We start from the raw sequence: 18,439 nt of genomic DNA on the forward strand, positions 1-18,439 counted from the left end.
TAAACTCTGTCTGTCCATTCAGCAGATCCCCAAAATGATGGGTTGCAATATTTTTGTGCATTACATTTATACCCCATCCTTCCTCCGAGGAATCCAAGACAGTATGTGCTTGGGCTTCCTATTTTTTATAAACAGGAAGTATGAAAAAGGAAGGGGGGAGAACAAAAGGGTCAGCACAAAAAATAAAATAAAATACCATATGCCAGAAAGAATAGAAATGTATTTTGCTTCATATACTCCCAAATTAAATCATTATTGCCATGCTATATAAATGCCCTCAAACATGACATACAAACAAATGAGCGATTTCATTGTTATGGGTAATCCCTCTTATTTTGTTGTTGCACTTTCAATATATTATATAGGTTAGTAAGTTGCACTCAAATAAGGCTGATTCAAGGACTAAAAACATCACTGATGCCGCAATCCTAACCAATGGGACGCGTGCTGTATCCTGCAGTTGGGTGGCACTCATGGAGGCCTCCTCAAAATAAGGGAATGCTTGTTCCCTTACCTTGGAGCTGCATTGGCCTTATGTCGCTGCTGGAAAGTGAGTTAGGATTGCACCCTAAAGCTATGGACCTGCCCCACAAAAGTCTATTGCTGTAAACACGTGAAACAGGCCTTATCGTGCTCTTCTGATGTCAATGGCAATATTACCACCCACCCCATTTTTTTGTATCATGGATTGAAACACCACACCCAAGGGCAGTCAAGGAGAAATTTTTCACTAGGCCAACAATTTAATGAAAGAGACCTACTAAACTGTTGAGCTTTAAATGGTTCTTCCAGAAGAACTTTTAAAAAAGAAGAAAGGCACACAAAATAGATAATTACCCAAGGCCATACAGAGACCAATATCATAATGAGGCTGGATACCTTTAGGGTTTGTTGAAAAGTGCACCTGCTCTAAATGCTTTCCTTTATTCATAAACTATTTTTGTGTTCTAATTGCTCCCAAAAGCTTTGCCACTAACCGTGAAAACCTCAGTATTGCTATGTAGACAAAAGCTACTGTTAGCAACTGTCTGCCATGAATACTGCCTTTCTGTTGAATTATCATGTTTCCCTTTCTTCCTGGAGTACAAATCCCAATTAAAAGAAGTGTCCCTGAAGACCTCTGGAAGAGAGGCTGCATTAACAAACAACTTAAGTGTATGAAAAGGACCCTGTTCTCTAGAGTATGTTACATGTGGGGGTATGTATGCAATTAGCCAAAAGGTGCCATTTCTGCTGTTAGCAAGGATGCTTAAGCTCAATAAAAATTAAATACCAGTGTGGGTAAGACGTCTCCAGGCAACGCACATATATTAATAAAATTTCCACTGTCTATTGTTTTGCATTACAAAAACTGGGACACAACTCGAAACTAGAAGACTGCTGAGTTGGCAGTAAAACAAAACTACTTCCAGGAGAGCAGTGAACTAATCTCTTGTAGCAAAAACAAGGTTCTGCATCAGCTTGAGACCTAACACATTTCCTGAGGCCTGGCCTTTCACAGGCAAAACCCTGCTTCACTGAGAATGAATGGACAGCTATAATGGTGGGTTTGAAAGATTTGGATGCTTATAATAACAAGGTATGCCTTTTATTTTAAATTATCATTATATGGCTATATCCTTAGATTGAAGATTAGGCACAAAGGCACTACAAAGCCTTATGTTAAACCTCCAAAAGTCATCCATTGCCTTCAAAAATGAGATTATTAAATTGAATTGGGTAATATTCTGAAAAGTTCATTTCTTTTTAGGATATTATTCACTGATGGAAGTCCTTTCTAATTAGCATCATTCCCTTTCATCAAAGGTCACCTCGGTTCCAATTTCAGCCCTGCCATTATCACCTTTCTGCTGAGGAAAACAGAGGAGGAACCTTAGGAAAGTTTGATGCTATTTCTAGCAGCATGAATGTGATGGCTCTGATCTCCTCAAGCATAACACAGCCAAGTGAAGTCAATTCTTACCTTTCTCAGAAGAAAGCAAATTCGTTCAATATTTCTCAACCGCTCTCTCTATCAAAGCAAAACAGAGGGAAGAAAGGGGTAGGCTTTTAGATACCTGTTACGAAAATACTTCCAAATATAATCAATTTGAGGTGGGTTCCAGCCGACTGTGGTAGAATTAGTAATAAATGGGTAGCAATAACATCTCATTTGTTTCAAGATCAGTGATCACCACTGGCATAATTTGCATGGCACCAGGCAAATGTCTTAGCAACAGAAATTCACTTCAAACCTAAGTAGATTCAACAACTTTAGTTAGAGTCCATTTTCACTCTTCCTCCTTCTATGGCACAAGAGGAGCCTAAATCTTAAACTGCCAAGTCTGAGAGATTCATGTCAGAAGCTGCCAGGTTTCCAGATTCCTGGCTTGACTGGCCTGTGAGGCAGGTCATCCCAATTACAGGCCGATACATCTCCCTAGAGCAGTGGTTCTTAAACTTTTTGGTCTCCAGAGGGCCAGACAATATGACTTAGCTGGACCACTGCTTCAATAGTGCCCATTTGCTTCTGGTCCCAATTCAAGGTGCTAGTTCTAACCTTTAAGGTCCTCCATTACCTGGGTCTAGACTATCTGAAAGACTATCCCCTTCCATACATTCCAGCCTGCCCTCTTAGGTCATCTGAGGGGAGTCTTCTACAAGTGCCGCCTTAGTCCCAAAATGAGAGGGGTGGCAGCTCAGGGGCAAGCCATCTCTGTAGTGGTGCCACAAGTATGGAATTCCCTCCCAGGGAAAAGAAGAACTACTTCCTCTCTCATGGCTTTCCAGCGAGGGCTCTAAACATACCTGTTTTGTCTAGCATTTGGCTGCTGAGTGGATATTTGCCCTCTATGCCTCTGAAATACGAGGGTCGCCTAGAAAGTAATGCACCACATTTTTTTTCTTCAACAATTATTTATTGAACACAATGAAACTTACACACAAGAAAGAATGATGTTTCTTCTACACTCCCTATTTTTCCATGTAATCTCCGTCCAGTTCTATGGCCTTCCTCCAGCGAGACACAAGGGCATGTATGCCCTGTTGGTACCACTCCTTGTTCTGGTCACGAAGCCATTTCTGCACTGTGTGAATCACCTCTTCGTCATCCTCAAAATGTCTTCCGCGAATGGCATCATTTAATGGCCCAAACAAGTAGAAGTCTGAGGGAGCTAGGTCAGGGCTGTAGGGTGGATGGGGTAACACAGTCCAACCCTGTTTAGTGATGTGTTCTGAAGTCCTCAAACTTGTGTGAGGCCGAGCGTTATCATGTTGAATCAAACATTCACCTGGGTTGTTATAGCGCCGAAGTCGCTGGAAGCGCTTCTTGAGTTTGGTTAATGTCTTCACATAAGCTTCAGAATTAATGGTGCTGCCTCTTGGCATCACATCAATGAGTATGACGCCCTCACAGTCCCAAAACACAGTGATCATGACCTTACCGGCGGAAGCAGTTGCTTTGAATTTTTTCTTCTGTGGAGATTGAGGATAACGCCATTCCATCGACTGTCATTTTGTTTTGGGCTCAAAATGGTGAACCCAGGTTTCATCACCTGTCACAATCCTGGACAAGAACGCTTCCCCCTCATCTTCAAAACGTTTCAGCAACTCACAAGAAATGTTTTTTCTGAGAGATTTGTGGTCCACCGTAAGACAGCGCGGAACCCATCGTGCACACACTTTTGAGTAATCAAGAGCACGGATGATTGCATCCACACTTCCTTTGCTGATTGACAGCTTCAGCGCCAACTGCCTAGTCGTTACGCGTCGGTCCTCGCGAATGAGGACATCAGCAAGCTGCGTCTTGTCAGGTGTGACAGCCGTGGATGGCCGTCCCGAACGCTGCAAAATCTTGGAGCTCTGCCGAACCGCCTTCTAATGGCCTCACCCTCTGTGCCCAGCAACTAACCATACTTCTGTCGACTGCAGATTCTCCATAAACTGTACACAAACGTTTGTGAATGTTCCCAACAGTTTCTTTCTCCGCAGTGAGAAATTCAATGACGACACGCTGCTTGTAACGTACATCACTTACAGGCGCCATTTCGAAACACTGCTGCAGCTACACTATCTGTCTGAAGAAACCAAAACTTTGTGTGCGCACTCCTGAAAATTCAAATAATGTATATCTAAAGTTTCGCATTCGTACCATTACTGTAGGCTGAGAAAAAAAAAATGTGGTGCATTACTTTCTGGACAACCCTCGTAGGAAGAGACTACTGCTGTTCATGGTTTACTAGAGGAAGAAGAATTCTATACCTTTATTGGTAGGTAGCAGCAAGGCAAGGGTACATCTGGATCAATACTATGCAGCTGCTGGATGGCTGGGCACACTCAACAAGCCACTGATCTTGTGGGTGTCATGATGATGAAGGCTATACGGAGATGAACTTTGTCCACCATGTGTGAGAATGTTCTATTCAGTTATCAGGTTTACCTAGGATTTGTACAACTGCCTTGTACATTATTTTTTAAAATGCTCAACTTAGAGCCCAATCCTATCCATATCTATTCAGAAGCAACTCCCACTGTAGCCAATGAGGCTTACTCCCAGGTAAGTGTGGATAGAATTGCAGCCTCAGTGTACTGGTTTTCAAAGCTGCAGTACCTTCTTCTTTCAGCTTCTATTTAGATATACATGTCTCTTATGCTTCTCATCCATGGAATATATCAGCTAATACATCAGAGTCAAATTCTTCCAGTTTATGAGCCAACAATCTTCCTCTCACATTGTGAAGAGTTCTAGCTGCTTCTCTAGGCAAGATGGTACATGAATAGATACCGCTTATCAGCCCCACTCAAAGAGGTCAGCACACATTGTCATGCAGCCTTGGAGAATAAGCTCTCTAGACAGAGCTTGACATTTTCAAAGAGGAGGAAATGATTCCCTAGAACTGCAGACTCACTGCAGACAGACATCAAGAGGAAGCTCAATCCCCCATTCATGTCTGGAAACAGCATAGTAGTTATGACAAGTTATCAAACAGGGCAATCATATTATGGAAATTTCTCAACGTAAGGCACCACTGGGTTGTTTCACAGTGCGGTTTCTCCATCCCATTTTTTAAAAACATATACAGTAGATACTCCCCTATAGTAGTAAATTTTTTGCCAAGTAATCAAGCTTCAATTATCACTTCAATCAGAAGTCAATCAGAGTCAGTCAGGGTCAATCAGAGGGCACAGCCTATTAACTCTGAAAAGTTTCCTTTCTCAAGCAGCAAGCGGGCACCAGGTCATTTGTTTCTACAGCAACTGGGAAATTCCAGCCAAAGTTAACCTTTTATTCTCCTTCATTCTGCTGCAGCCTGGTTCTGCTTTGCAAATGCTTGCAAAGCAGGTCTGTTTTTTCAACAGGTCTGTTTTTTGTGTGAATTGAATTGCACAGTTCCAGTTATGTGTTATATGTTGTATGTTGTATGTAGAGCTTCTAGCTTAACACACCAGACACCTTAAAGGTGGATTTGATTCATGGTTCTCTTGCAGTGGTTCCCAACCTTTTTGCGCATACCCCTTAGCAGCCCATTTCCATAAATTGTACACCCCTCATATTAGCTAAATGTTTGTAATTAATAATACAAGCCCTCATCTTCTCTATATGAGAGCCCAGACTTCATGTATTCATCACATACTTTCTCTTTTTATCTGTTTGAAGAACAGAAGACTCTGCCTTTGCACTGTTTTGCACCAGAAGTGTGCTGAGAAATTCTGGGTGATTGATCACTTTCCATATTATGTTTCAGCTTTTTTACTGTGCTGGTTTTCAATCACTGGTTCATAGATGAATGGATGACCAAAAACTAGCTATTGGTGGGGCTTTCACAGCCAACTAGCTACCTTTCTTCCTGCCTTGCTGGTCCTTGCAAGGCATTCTGGAGCATGACCTGCCTTTTTCTGCCATTATTCCATTCTTTTTCAAGTACCCCTAAAGGTCCTGTTGAGTGTCCCTAGGAGTACATGAATACCAGGTTGGGAACCACTGTTTTACTGGTATGTTGTTTACAGTGCACTTACTCTGATAGTGTTTACAAAAAGGTGGTGAAGACCAGAATTTAAAAAGAATCAAAATGTGTCTTATGATCTTTTACTATGTTTTTAATAAATTAGAGACTACAGCTCTTAGGTAACAATTAGTGGTAGGTTATTTTTCAGGATCTGGCCTCGGATAAAATCAGACAAAACTATAGTCAGACACCCCCTAAGTTTAACCCCTGACTTATCTGAGGCTCATAGAAAATTCCATGATTGCTGGCTCAAAAACTTATCAGGGGGTGGGGGGGGGGGTCGACATAGGCAAGTGTCTGTGGTGGGTCTTGGTGGAGTCCTAATTCTGAGTGGGAAACCCACAAAAGGCCTGAAGCTCAATGGCTCAATGGCTGAGCTTTGATAGGGCATTCTGCTTTGCACCTTTACTTGAGTAACTGTCAACCACCTAGATAACATACACCAATGGTCTGACTCAGTATCAGGCAGCTTCATATGCTGATATACCGTACTTCAAATTTAATATACCCAGAATTCTGACATTTTAAAAGTTTTGTTGGGTAGTGAAGCAATGGGACCTCAATCCCTCCTTCAAAAATGCTCAGGAATGACTAGCACAATATATTTTCACTCACATTACTACCCACAGAAAAACAAAATACATCAGCGGAAACGAGCGTCAACCCACCATTGCAGCAGTGTGACTATCTGGGTATGAGTTGATTTCGTTCTGCAGACAATGTAGATTTTGGGTTGTGTGAGTCAGTCTTTAGTTTGTGCCTCTTCATTCTAGTACCTCTCATTTCTGAATCAGAAATAATTGCCTATAATTTTTAAAAATTTAATATGAAGAGTAGATGTACAATCTCACATTCTGATTCAAATTAAAACCATATTTTTGTGGACAGCTTAGCATTTCTACAATATTTCATTATTATAAAATAGTGGAATGGTACTCACCGCATGTGCTGGGTTACACTGGTCTATGGGGCTCTTGAAGTCTGTCTTTAACTCATCAAATGCAATTATCTGCAAAAGAAATTTTTTTTCCAAACATAACTACAATTCTTGCAAATATAGATTTTCCTACCACTATTAAGAACAAAATTTATTCTTTTACTATGAAGAAAATGCATCCTGATTAACTTCCATAGTAATGATTCAGGTTACTTCCAAAACACCTTGCACTGGTGTGGTTTGAGCAAACTCAGTTCAGCAAAAAGGTGGGAATGGCTGGTTACTTCAACCTTCATGGCTGGAAACAGATGTAATGCTACAAAGCCATGGTTTGTGCTAACCATAGTTAAACTTCCAGACGATCACCTTCACTGTTTAAACTACTGTTTTTCTCTGGGATATGGGGGGGGGGGGTCCATATGTGCGTAGTTGAATTTGTGCAAGTCAACTACACATAAGACAAGGGACAACTGTATTTGAAGATGGGTGAATCGTTTCAGGTGAAAGCTACTAAATACAGGAATGAGCAGTAGCAGGCCTGTACACACAAAAACCTAACAAGGGAAGTGGTCCTCAAGAAGTAAGCAGAAGACCTGGACCAAGTTCCTGAATAAGGATCTATACACCCGAAAACAGCCATTATAGGGAACCCACTTGAACTGTTCCTTTAGCAACTGCCTCAACACAGCAGGCATTTATATGGACCGGCTCACTGGCTTTTGTTCATGCAACATGAACCTAAAAAAAAAACAAAAACATGATTTATGGCAGGATATAGGAAATCCTCTTAACTTTGCGGCAAGCCATTGCACGGGAATGGTTGTCACACAGAAACCACTACTAAGGTTGCAATCCTGTACACTCTATCCTGTCAAGAAGCCCCACTGAACTCAATGCAATTAACTTCTGAGTCAACATGCTTAGGATCACACTGCTAGGAGAGCAATTGAAAGTGGCTACTATCTGGTAGCTGTTTTGTTAGTACTGGCTCTACCTACCAAGCTTAACTAGAAAGGCACACACACTAATACAGAGGTAATAAATCCGTCAAAAGCTAAATAATTAAACCAAATTAAAGATGCCACCTTGTGGCAACATAGTTTTTGAAAACTAATAAGAATTGACATGATTAACTCAGATATCATTAATAAAGAGGCACTGCTCTTATCCTTTAATTCTTTCTGACAATGACTCAAGCACAGAGGGAAAAATAATCATTCTGGTAAAAAAAGAGACGTCACATGAATGCAAGTCATTCTCTATCAAAATATCACTGTTTCCTGAAAACAAATTTGAAAGCAGAAAAGCCCCATCTACATCTTTCAAATAAGCACTTCATATCAACTTTTAAAACACTTTGTTGCAGTCATCATGGCAGCACTCAGCCCTCCAAAAGAGTGGTGGGGTGAACCAAAGTGCATTGGACACAATGATATTTGGGCAGAATTTTAAAGCACGCAGCAACATTTCCCTGAAACAAATATATACTGTATTCTTTTTCTTCCTTTCTATAAATGCTGTAAGTGGCCATTGCGCTTGTTTTACATAGGCTTGCATGTAATGCATACTTTGTCCCCAATATTTCACCTTGATTTGCAGACACCCAGAACCTCTTCTCAGTCAGTCTACAGCACATTCAAACTCAAAAATTTCAAGAGCTGGTTCATGTAGAATGAGTTATGCTCTGCGCGCTAGTACAGTATTGCTTGTTTCACAAGCAACAATTATGAAGATATTTATAGACGTACATGCTCATTCAGACAATGACAGCTTTGAATACAAAAGGAGGCAGATGAGATAGAGACTTCAGCATACTTCCATTTGTCTAAAAACAGATAGGACTGAAAATTGTTTGGGTTTGTTCAAATAGAATAAATTGAGGACCTGGACTTCTGGGCTCTGAGAGGAATATCTTTGTGTTGAGGTTTGATCTTGTTGTTCAGCTCAAATGTTCTGAAAGCAAGATCATTTGCTTTGCCACAGTGGTCAAGACTTATCAATGCAATTTTGGCTGAACAAATTAACACTTTCAAAATAAGAAAGGAAAAATATGTGCAGAGTGGCACAATGGAATACCTAGAACTGCTGAGAACTAATTTAACTAAGGGGAATATTAACAGATGCTTTGGAACTAAAAGGTCTTTATGTAATAAATTACGGACATGAAAAACAAGCTCAGGTTAAAGAACAATGGCTGTCCTATTTATCCTGCAAAGAAGCAAAATAACTTCAATACGACTTCCTACCACCCAATAAACTACAAAGGAGGACAGCTGGAAGGACCACTTCAAGACAGATTAGAGTGTATATACCCATGCTGGTTCCATTTCCTGCAGAGACTGTCCACAAGGGTGCCAATTACTGCTGAACAGCATGATGCATATCTGTCCATTCTGAAAAGTTTACAAATTTGATGGCAATAAACTTCCTTCCATCTGATGTTTCATGATGAAAGATTTTCATCTGCACAAAGATGAGAGCCAAACCACTATGCAAAGCAGAACTAAACCATGGTAAGCTCTACATAAATGTAAATAGTTTGAATTTCTTACAATCAATGTTTCTATAGCATTCTTACCAAGCACTAAGACTTTGATTTGCTTTCACAAACCTAATGTTCACAGATTTAATGTATGGTTTTGCTTTTAAAATGTCTTCTAAAAGATATTATGCTCTTTAGCATTAAAAAATAAGCATATTTTGAATATTATCCCATAGTACAACTTCCCTGTATCTGTTCAAATAGTACCGGTTTTTGCTTTTTAAGAGCCTGTGGCTCAGTTATATAGGCTGCAATCTTATACATATTTATCTGAGTGTAAGTCCCATTGAATTTAATGGGACTTACTTCTGAGTAGGCATACATAGGCTTACAGCATTGATAACTGTTAGCTTCACACTCTCATCAGATGTTGCCTGTGAAATTATAGATTTTAACCTGGGTGGAAATGCCTCTTTTAAGATGCCGCCTGCCATCTGCAATTTTTAAAGGTTCTTGATACAAGTTTAAAATATGTTTTGACCAATCAGTATCACCTTTTCACAGCCCAATCCTATGCAAATCTGCTCAGAAGTGAGTCCCATTGATTTCAATGGGGACTACTCCCAGGTAAGCATGTATACGATTTGCAGCCTTAGGGCCTAATCCTATCCAACTTTCCAGCACATGTGCAGCTGCAATGCAGCCCCAAGGCAAGGGAACAAATGTTCTCTTACCTTTAAGAGGCCTCCATAACTACCAGTCCATCACAGGATGCAGTGCACATCCCATTGACACAGCTACACCAGGGCTGGAAAGTTGGATAGCATTTTGCCCTTAGGCTGCCATCCTACACTTACCAGGGAGTAAGCCCCATTGAACACAGTGGAACGTACTTTTGAGTAAAAATGCATGTAGGCATGTCCGGTTAATCAAAAGGTTCTTAACCCATTTCTGTCCAGCCAACAGCTGTACACATTGATCCCTGTTGCATATATGCAATGTTGGGCAGAAATGGCGTAAGCACGATTGTTACCAGATTACTCAATTAAACCCTGCAATCCTAACTTTTATTATTACTGTTAGTATAGAAATATAAAATATATAAATATAAAGTGTTATTTTATATTGATTTATTTATAGAATTTATATCCTGCCTTTCTACCCCACAAAGGGCACCCAAGGTGACTTACAAATAAAACAATACTAAAAACACTATATAATATTGATTGATTGATTGTATTCTCCACTTCAACTAACTTGGTGACTTACAAAAATATGACATTTTTAAAATGTGATGGCAGCATTGCAAAATCAAACAATATTAAAAATAGATAAATAAGCTAACATAAATGATAAAACCCAGCCACTTACCTATTTCAAGCCACATTTTCTTGTATACTTGGGAGAGGAACATCCAACCTCCTACCAAACCCAAAGTGGAAGCATTTCACTGTTACCCATTAATATAAGTAGGTGCCTCTATGCAATATAGTGCTAAAATGTCAACCTAAAACAGTGGTTCTCAAACTTTTAGCACTAGGACCCACTTTTTAGAATGAAAATCTGTCCAGGACCCACCAGAAGTTATGGCATTAACCTGGAAGTGATGTCATGGCCAGAAGTGACATCATCAAGAAGTGCTTTCCTGAGAATGCAGCAAGCACTGAAATTGTGTCATTTTTCCCTAGACAGGCTATAAATAATAAATTAAAATGAGTAATTAGAAATAATTAAAGTAAAACAAATAACTAAGGGCCCAATCCTATCCAACTTTTCCAGCACCAGTGCAACCACAATGCAGCCCTGAGGTAAGGGAACAAGTGTTCCCATATCTTGAGGAGGCCTCTGTGACTTTTTCCCCACCACAAGATGCAGTGCATGTCCCACTGGCACGGCTGCACCATCGCTGGAAAAGTTGGATAGGATTGGGCCTTCAGTAAGGGGAGATAAGATGCGGAAGCCATCCCTGTTCCACTAAGTGAATTCTCTTGATAGCCTGTCTGCAAAAACCTCAAACTCCCCCAACAAACACTGTAAGATTTTCAGCCCTACCCCAATGCACAGTTCAATTTAAGTTTTTATATTTAAGCCAGTTCAGTGTGATTTGGGATAAAATCAATTTTAAATCCAACATTTTTTAAAATTGAGATTCAAAGCTTCCCTCTAAACAGCATTAAAAACCCAGAATGATGAGAGGAAATGGGGGGAGGAAACTGTAAAAGACAGCAAACCTTTCCAATCAAGCAGTGATTCCAAACCTGTTAGAACTGTTGCAAGGTCGAAAGCAAACTCAGTAGGCAAGAGTGGTGATCGTCTGCAAGCTTTATTTCGTTGCCAGCAACGGGCTTCTCAGGGACTCCTTGTCCAAAGCAATGAGAGCCATGTGGGAGCTCTCAGAGCCCTCAGAGAGAGCCATTTTCCAGTCTGACCCTCCTGCTTATATTCTATTCTGGCTCCTTTGTTTGAGGAGTCTTACACTTCTCATTGGCTGGTGTGTGACATCAGAGATGGGGGCTTTCTCAGGGTTGGCCACAGATAACTTTACAAGCATTTGATTGGTTGGTTTCAAGTTACAAGTTCCAAATACAGTGATGCCTTGCAAGACGAATGCCTCGCGCAACGAAACTCGCAAGACGAAAGTGTTTTGCGATTTTTTTGGTGACTCGCAAGACGAATTTTTCTATGGCCGTGCTTCGCAAGACGAATTTTTTTGCTTTTTTTTTTTGGTTTGTTTGCAGTTTGCAGTGATGCCTCGCAAGACGAAATTTTCGCAATATGAAATGACTCGCGGAACAAATTAATTTCGTCTTGCGAGGCACCACTGTATAGCAAAAATGTACATTGAGACATATCTATCTTAAAGATTTCAAAAGCCACTAGGTGGCACTCTTTACTCAATTATTACAAAACTGGTTTTTTTTGGTATGTCTTGTGCTTATCTTTGTCCTTGGCAGAGCCACCAGTGCTATCACTCTAAATTCCTTTCTTTGTTCTTCCCAGACACCATGGGGCTCTGTGCCAACATTGTCTAAATCAAGTCCTCTGGCTTGCCTCTATTCCATGTTGTGATTCTCTATATGTGACCTGTTGCTGTGATGTATAGTGCTGTAAACACATATTTAATACAAGACAAACTAAACTCTTATTGTGAAAAAGATTGCTTTTTAAGAAACCTTTTCTTATTTAAAACAAATCTCATTTCCCTCTGTGTCAGCTTTTTAGCTCAGACAGAGGCTGTTCATGGACTTTCTCAGGAATGTTCCTGCTTATCTTCTGTCTAGCTGGTGTTTGCAGGTGTCTGTATCTAAGAAAATGCTATTTCTATTTGCTAACAGATAAAAAGTTGCATTGCTAAAACTTCCCCATTAAATGTTTTAAACCTGTGTATAACTTTTCAATTTTCCTACTTCTTGGTGCCAACTATATAACATTTTCCCTTGCTTTAATGTTGCAAAGTCTGGTTTTAAGAAACTACCCCCTATTTGCTCTCCCGTATGTTGTAGCCAAAAGCCTCCTTGAGATGCAACAAATTCTGCAAAGCTTGGAGTTTTCAAGATTGCAGAGATACAGGCTGAGACAGACCCTGATTAGAGCTGGAATGGCTTTTGCCAGACATCTGCCTGTCAAGGTTGCTTTTGAGTCACATCTGAGACTTAAGCATAATCAAAACCATTCTAACAGCTAAAACTCATTTTAAACTACTACATATTACCACTAACATTAATTTACACTTTTAAGCCACAATTATTAAAATATTGAAGAATACATACAAACATTGGCACTTCTATGATACTTTGTGGTCTTTTGACATGTAACTTTCTAAATAGCTCTTGTTGACCTGAAGCTTTGGTGTAAATAGCTCTTCCCAGTGCTTACTAGACTGTATTTTGGTTTAAAAGGGAAAGCCTGTCTGAATTATGTTCTAAAAATCCAAAAAGCCTTTTTCTCTCTGGTTTAAGGAAGCTTGAATGTTTTAAAATGCAAAAATCTCTTTTTCCCCCCATGTGTTTTCCTAGCAGGGAAGAAGCTGGGAGTCTGTTTCACTCCCTCATACTCCCTTTTTCATGAAATGTTCATTGTTTGGAACTCTTATCTTTGCTGGATGCTAAGCATTCCTTGCTATTTTTAGCCAAAACTGCCACTGTTTGCAATTTCAGCAAAAGCTGTCTGCCTGAAGCTTCAGAGCAAAATGGATTTTTGTAAATTTGTTTGTGAAATGTGCTAAGCACATAACCTTTTTAAACATTTGATTTGTTCTAAGCATACATTTTCCCTATAGCTGTAAACACCTATAGCATAGCATACGCACTTGCTTCATTAAGCTTGTAAACTTTGGCTTGTTAGCATAAGTGGCTTTCATGGCCTTGCCTCAGAACCAGAACCCACTTTTTAAAAATTACACACCATCAGTACCAACCTAGCAAGACTAGAAAAGAAAAAAAAGGTCTTACCAGTTCAAGTCTCTTTTTACTGCACTATGGTGGGGGGGGGCTGCCTTCTGTAGCACTTGTTGAGCTCCATGTGCATAGGATTAGGACCATTCTGGTAGCCTTGCACTCCCCTTTGACTGACCTTCCACAGGAGCCAAGGCACATTTGCTTACTTGTAAGTAAACACAAACGTGGCTTAGTTTTGCTTTCCATAGGGCTCAATACATTTGTTGGGTTGGAGGGCAAGACTTGCTTCTCAGGTGTTTTTGGGGGGCTGTGTTCATCTGATCAGGGCCATCCTAGTGGTGTTTGATTCCTCTCAGCTTGCCCTTCACAATGGACCAAGGTATGTTTCTCTACTCGCAACTAAACGCGCAGTATTGTTCAGTTTCACTTTCCATGGGGTTCAATGCATTTTGCTTATCTGCTATCTGCTTGTCAATCTTTGCACCCCACCAATAACACAGGCCTACAAAATTGAGGGTCAGAAAAGTTTTTCCCAAACTTTATGGTGGTTTGACATGAATTTGGGATGCCGATTCCAAAAATGGCATCCGTTTTGCCCTACCACGTCTAGTTCTAGAGATATAGTATAGCCTCATTAGTGAATGGTTCAAGCAGCTTCCTCATGAGGAAGCCATGGTGCAGGCGTCCTCTTGAGGAAGCTACTCGAGCCATTCACTAAAGAGGCTATGCCGTGTCTCCAAAACTAGACGTGATAGGGCAAAACGGATGCCATTTTTGGAATCGGCACCCCAAATATACCCAGGAATTGTTGTAACGTTTAAGGAAGCAAAATGTGTGTTGGCCTGTGTAATCAGATTGCAACCCACAGTTTGAGAAACCCTGACTGAAAACACACAGAAAAATGCAAGCATCCTACCTACAGCACAATCCTGAATATGTCTACTCAGAAATAAGTCTCACTGAATTCAATTGTATTTACTCACAGGATTATAGGATTGTATAGGATTGTAACCCTAGTGACTTGCCAAAAGATACCCAAGTCTGCAGTGGGCCTTCCCTATTCACAGGTTTGGCACTCACAGATTTGACTCAACACAGGTGCTGAGCCTGTGTCTGGAGGGCCTCAAGGACATCCCAGACATGACCGGAGGTGCCTTCTGGTCACATACAGGAGGTGTTCTAAGGTGAGAGAGGCTGCATGTGCCCTTCCTGTGCCTCAAAAGGCCTCCTGGATACTTCAGAGAGGCACATCAGGTTGTCAGCATGCCTTCCCATTGATTTAATTACCCATGGATACCCCATGGGGGGTTCAGGAACAGATCACTTCGGTAGTGTACAGACCACTGTGTATTTCACATTCTATTCAGTGCATCAAGCGATCTCAGACTTCTGATACAAAGCATGAGGCAACACTGCATTACAAAATTTCATTTTACAATGAAAGGTTGTTTGAGGAGGGTTGCCAAGTCATAAGAGATTCCCTTTAAGCTACAACTTTAGCCAGAAAAAAACACAGCAACCGTGACTTTTCCTGCACATTCCTTCCCTTGTCCTTTAATTTTCCTCTTCCCCTGCCTACTAGCTACAGCAAGCAGAGGAAGAAGGATGACAGAAAGAACATGCTGGAGAAGCAGTGGGTGCTGCATCTTCTGCATAATTGGTAGTTTTAAGGGGACAGAGAATCTCTTGATTGCGACCTGGCAACCCTAGGCAATTTGAAAGTGATGCATTACTCAGTTATTAGTTCCAACAAATAAAACCCACCAGTTGATTCAAACATGCATCTTCTATCTTTACTTATTACAGTTATTATTGCCTCGGCAAGAAAATTTTTCTTGGAATTTCATCTGAAGCCTGGAAGATAATGTCAAGTTATAGCCCAAGAGATAAGAAAAGGTACTCATTAGCTATCAACTTCATTCCACTGGAGACTCTAGCCAAAGTAAGGATGTTTGACACAGCTGTAATCTCTTTTCATGCATCAAAGTCTCATCACTGCTTGAATTTACATACAGCAGGTGCGATACTTAATCCTCTGAGATAGTCAGAAGTGAGCAATCACTCCATAATGTTCTACTTATATCAAAATTACACAGAGCTTTATGTCCATGAATCATTTTATACAAGCAGCCAAATGGGTTATTTTCCTGCAATTTGTTCTTTTCTTAAAGTGAGATTGAGCAGTTACCATTGTGTTTAGATCAGGTGTGCGGAAAGACAGAAGAAGGGAAGGGAAGGAAGACACGAGGCAGAAGAGATGAAAATTCAGGGACCTCCCATTTTATATGTGTTTGATTTAGACATGTTTTGGAAGAATGCATTTGTTTAATTGTTACCAAAATTTAGTTTATGCTTACAAATTTTAAAAATAAAGTAGTCAAACACAGTTAAAATTTTGTCTTTATTTATGTGTTTTAGATATGCACTGTTTTTAAAATAAACCCCAATGTAAAACAAGAGGCACCTACAGTTTTAAAAAAATTTAAAAGGGGAACCAAAATCCAAGTACTCTATGGAGTACTTGTTTTAAAACAATGTGATGTACTAAATATATCATGAGTTGTTTGAAAATGTTATTTTACTCAGAAGTAAGCCCATTGTTTTCAGTAAGAATTATCTGTGGGGGATACTAAGCTGATGGAACATACCAAGATCCAGGTCTACAGAGCTTGCGTCCCGAGTACACTTCTGTACTGCAGCGAGTCATGGACTCTTCACTCACAACAGGAGAGGAAACTGAATGCTTTCCACATGCGCTGCCTCCGACGTATTCTCGGCATCACCTGGCAGGACAAAGTTCCAAACAACACAGTCCTGGAACAAGCTGGAATCCCTAGCATGTATGCACTACTGAAACAGAGACGCCTGCGTTGGCTCGGTCATGTCATGAGAATGGATGATGGCCGGATCCCAAAGGATCTCCTCTATGGAGAACACGTGCAAGGAAAGGCCGACCTGGAGAAGCGCAGGCAGCCAGAGGAGGACCGTGGGGAAACTTCCGGGGACGATCAGGCTTCGTCCCAACCTCAGGCGTGCAGCTCCTCGGCTGCCCGGGTGGGAAGTCTCGGGACTGGAGGACGTCATCCTGGAGAGGAGGGAAACAATCCCCTAGGGGGGATCCCTTCTCCAGGGGATGGGCCCGTATCCGAGCGCACTCGGGATACTCCTCGGCGGGAGGGGGGTCGGGGGCTTCTTGTAGTGGGGGATTCGATTATTAGAAACATAGAGAGGGGGGTTTGCGACGGATGTGAGGACCGCATGGTGACTTGCCTGCCTGGTGCGAAGGTTGCGGACATCACTTCTCGTCTAGACAGGCTAGTAGACAGTGCTGGGGGAGAGGTAGCGGCTGTGGTGCATGTCGGCACCAACGACGTGGGCAAGTGTAGCTGGGAGGTCCTGGAGGCCAAATTTAGTCTTTTAGGCAGGAAGCTGAAAGCCAGGACCTCAAAGGTAGCGTTCTCTGAAGTGCTACCTGTTCCACGCGCAGGGCCAGCTAGGCAGGCGGAGATCAGGGGTCTCAATGCGTGGATGAGACGGTGGTGTAGGGAGGAGGGGTTTAGATTCGTTAGGCACTGGGGAACGTTTTGGGACAAGCGGGGCCTGTACAAGAGGGACGGGCTCCATTTGAACCAGAATGGAACCAGACTGCTGGCGCATAACATTAAAAAGGTGGCAGAGCAGCTTTTAAACTGATCCCTGGGGGAAGGCCGACAGGAGCCGAGGGGCATCCGGTTCGGGACTCCTCATCCCTATGGGATGAGGATGGGGAGGTTAGAGAACAACAAGACAAAGGCAGGGTAGGAGAAGAAATTGGGAAAGGTAGGGTGATGGGATGTGATAGACGGTTTGGCACAATGAGAGGATGCGGGGACAAAGGAGCGAATAAGCAGCCCATCCTGGGGCATTCCGTGTATAAATGCTTTTATGCGAATGCCCGAAGTCTACGAGCAAAGGTGGGAGAACTGGAATGTCTGGTGACAAGGGAAAATATTGACATAGTGGGCATAACGGAAACCTGGTGGAATGCGGAGAATCAGTGGGATACCGCAATCCCGGGCTATAAACTCTACAGGAGGGACAGGCAGGGGCGTGTTGGAGGTGGGATGGCCCTTTATGTTAAGGAAGGGATAGAATCCAGCAAAGTAGAGATTGAAGGTGGGTCCGACTCCACCGTAGAATCTCTGTGGGTTAAATTACCAGGCTTATGCAGCAATGTAATACTGGGGGCGTGCTATAGTCCTCCAGACCAGAAATCTGATGGGGACCTTGAAATGCGGAAACAGATCAGGGAGGTGACAAGGAAGGACAGGGTTGTAATCATGGGGGACTTCAATTATCCTCATATTGACTGGGTCAATTTGTGTTCTGGTCATGATAAGGAAACCGGATTTCTTGACGTGCTAAATGACTGTGGCTTAGATCAGCTAGTCAAGGAGCCCACCAGAGGACAGGTGACTCTGGATTTAATTTTGTGCGGTACGCAGGACCTGGTTAGAGATGTAAACATTACTGAGCCATTGGGGAACAGTGATCATGCTGCAATCCGTTTTGATGTGCACGTTGGGGGAAGAATACCAGGCAAATCTCTAACAAAAACCCTTGACTTCCGACGGGCAGACTTCCCTCAAATGAGGAGGCT

General features: G+C 41.6%; 1 protein-coding gene across 2 annotated transcripts in view; it reads right to left on the reverse strand.

Annotated features, from left to right (window-relative positions):
- CNIH3 (cornichon family AMPA receptor auxiliary protein 3) overlaps positions 1-18,439 on the reverse strand; it is a 99,831-nt gene that overhangs the window by 33,908 nt on the left and 47,484 nt on the right. The window contains exons 2-3 of one of the 2 annotated variants that reach the window (XM_066611674.1): positions 6,925-6,993; positions 1,964-2,011 (exon numbers count right to left, since the gene is read on the reverse strand). In XM_066611674.1, the coding sequence (XP_066467771.1) occupies positions 1,964-2,011; positions 6,925-6,993 (117 nt within the window). The remainder of the gene's footprint in view (positions 1-1,963; positions 2,012-6,924; positions 6,994-18,439) is intronic. The other variant, XM_066611675.1, reaches the window with a different exon arrangement.

The sequence above is a fragment of the Tiliqua scincoides genome, chromosome 1 (assembly GCF_035046505.1).
Source record: "Tiliqua scincoides isolate rTilSci1 chromosome 1, rTilSci1.hap2, whole genome shotgun sequence".
NCBI classification, from domain to species: Eukaryota; Metazoa; Chordata; class Lepidosauria; order Squamata; family Scincidae; genus Tiliqua; species Tiliqua scincoides.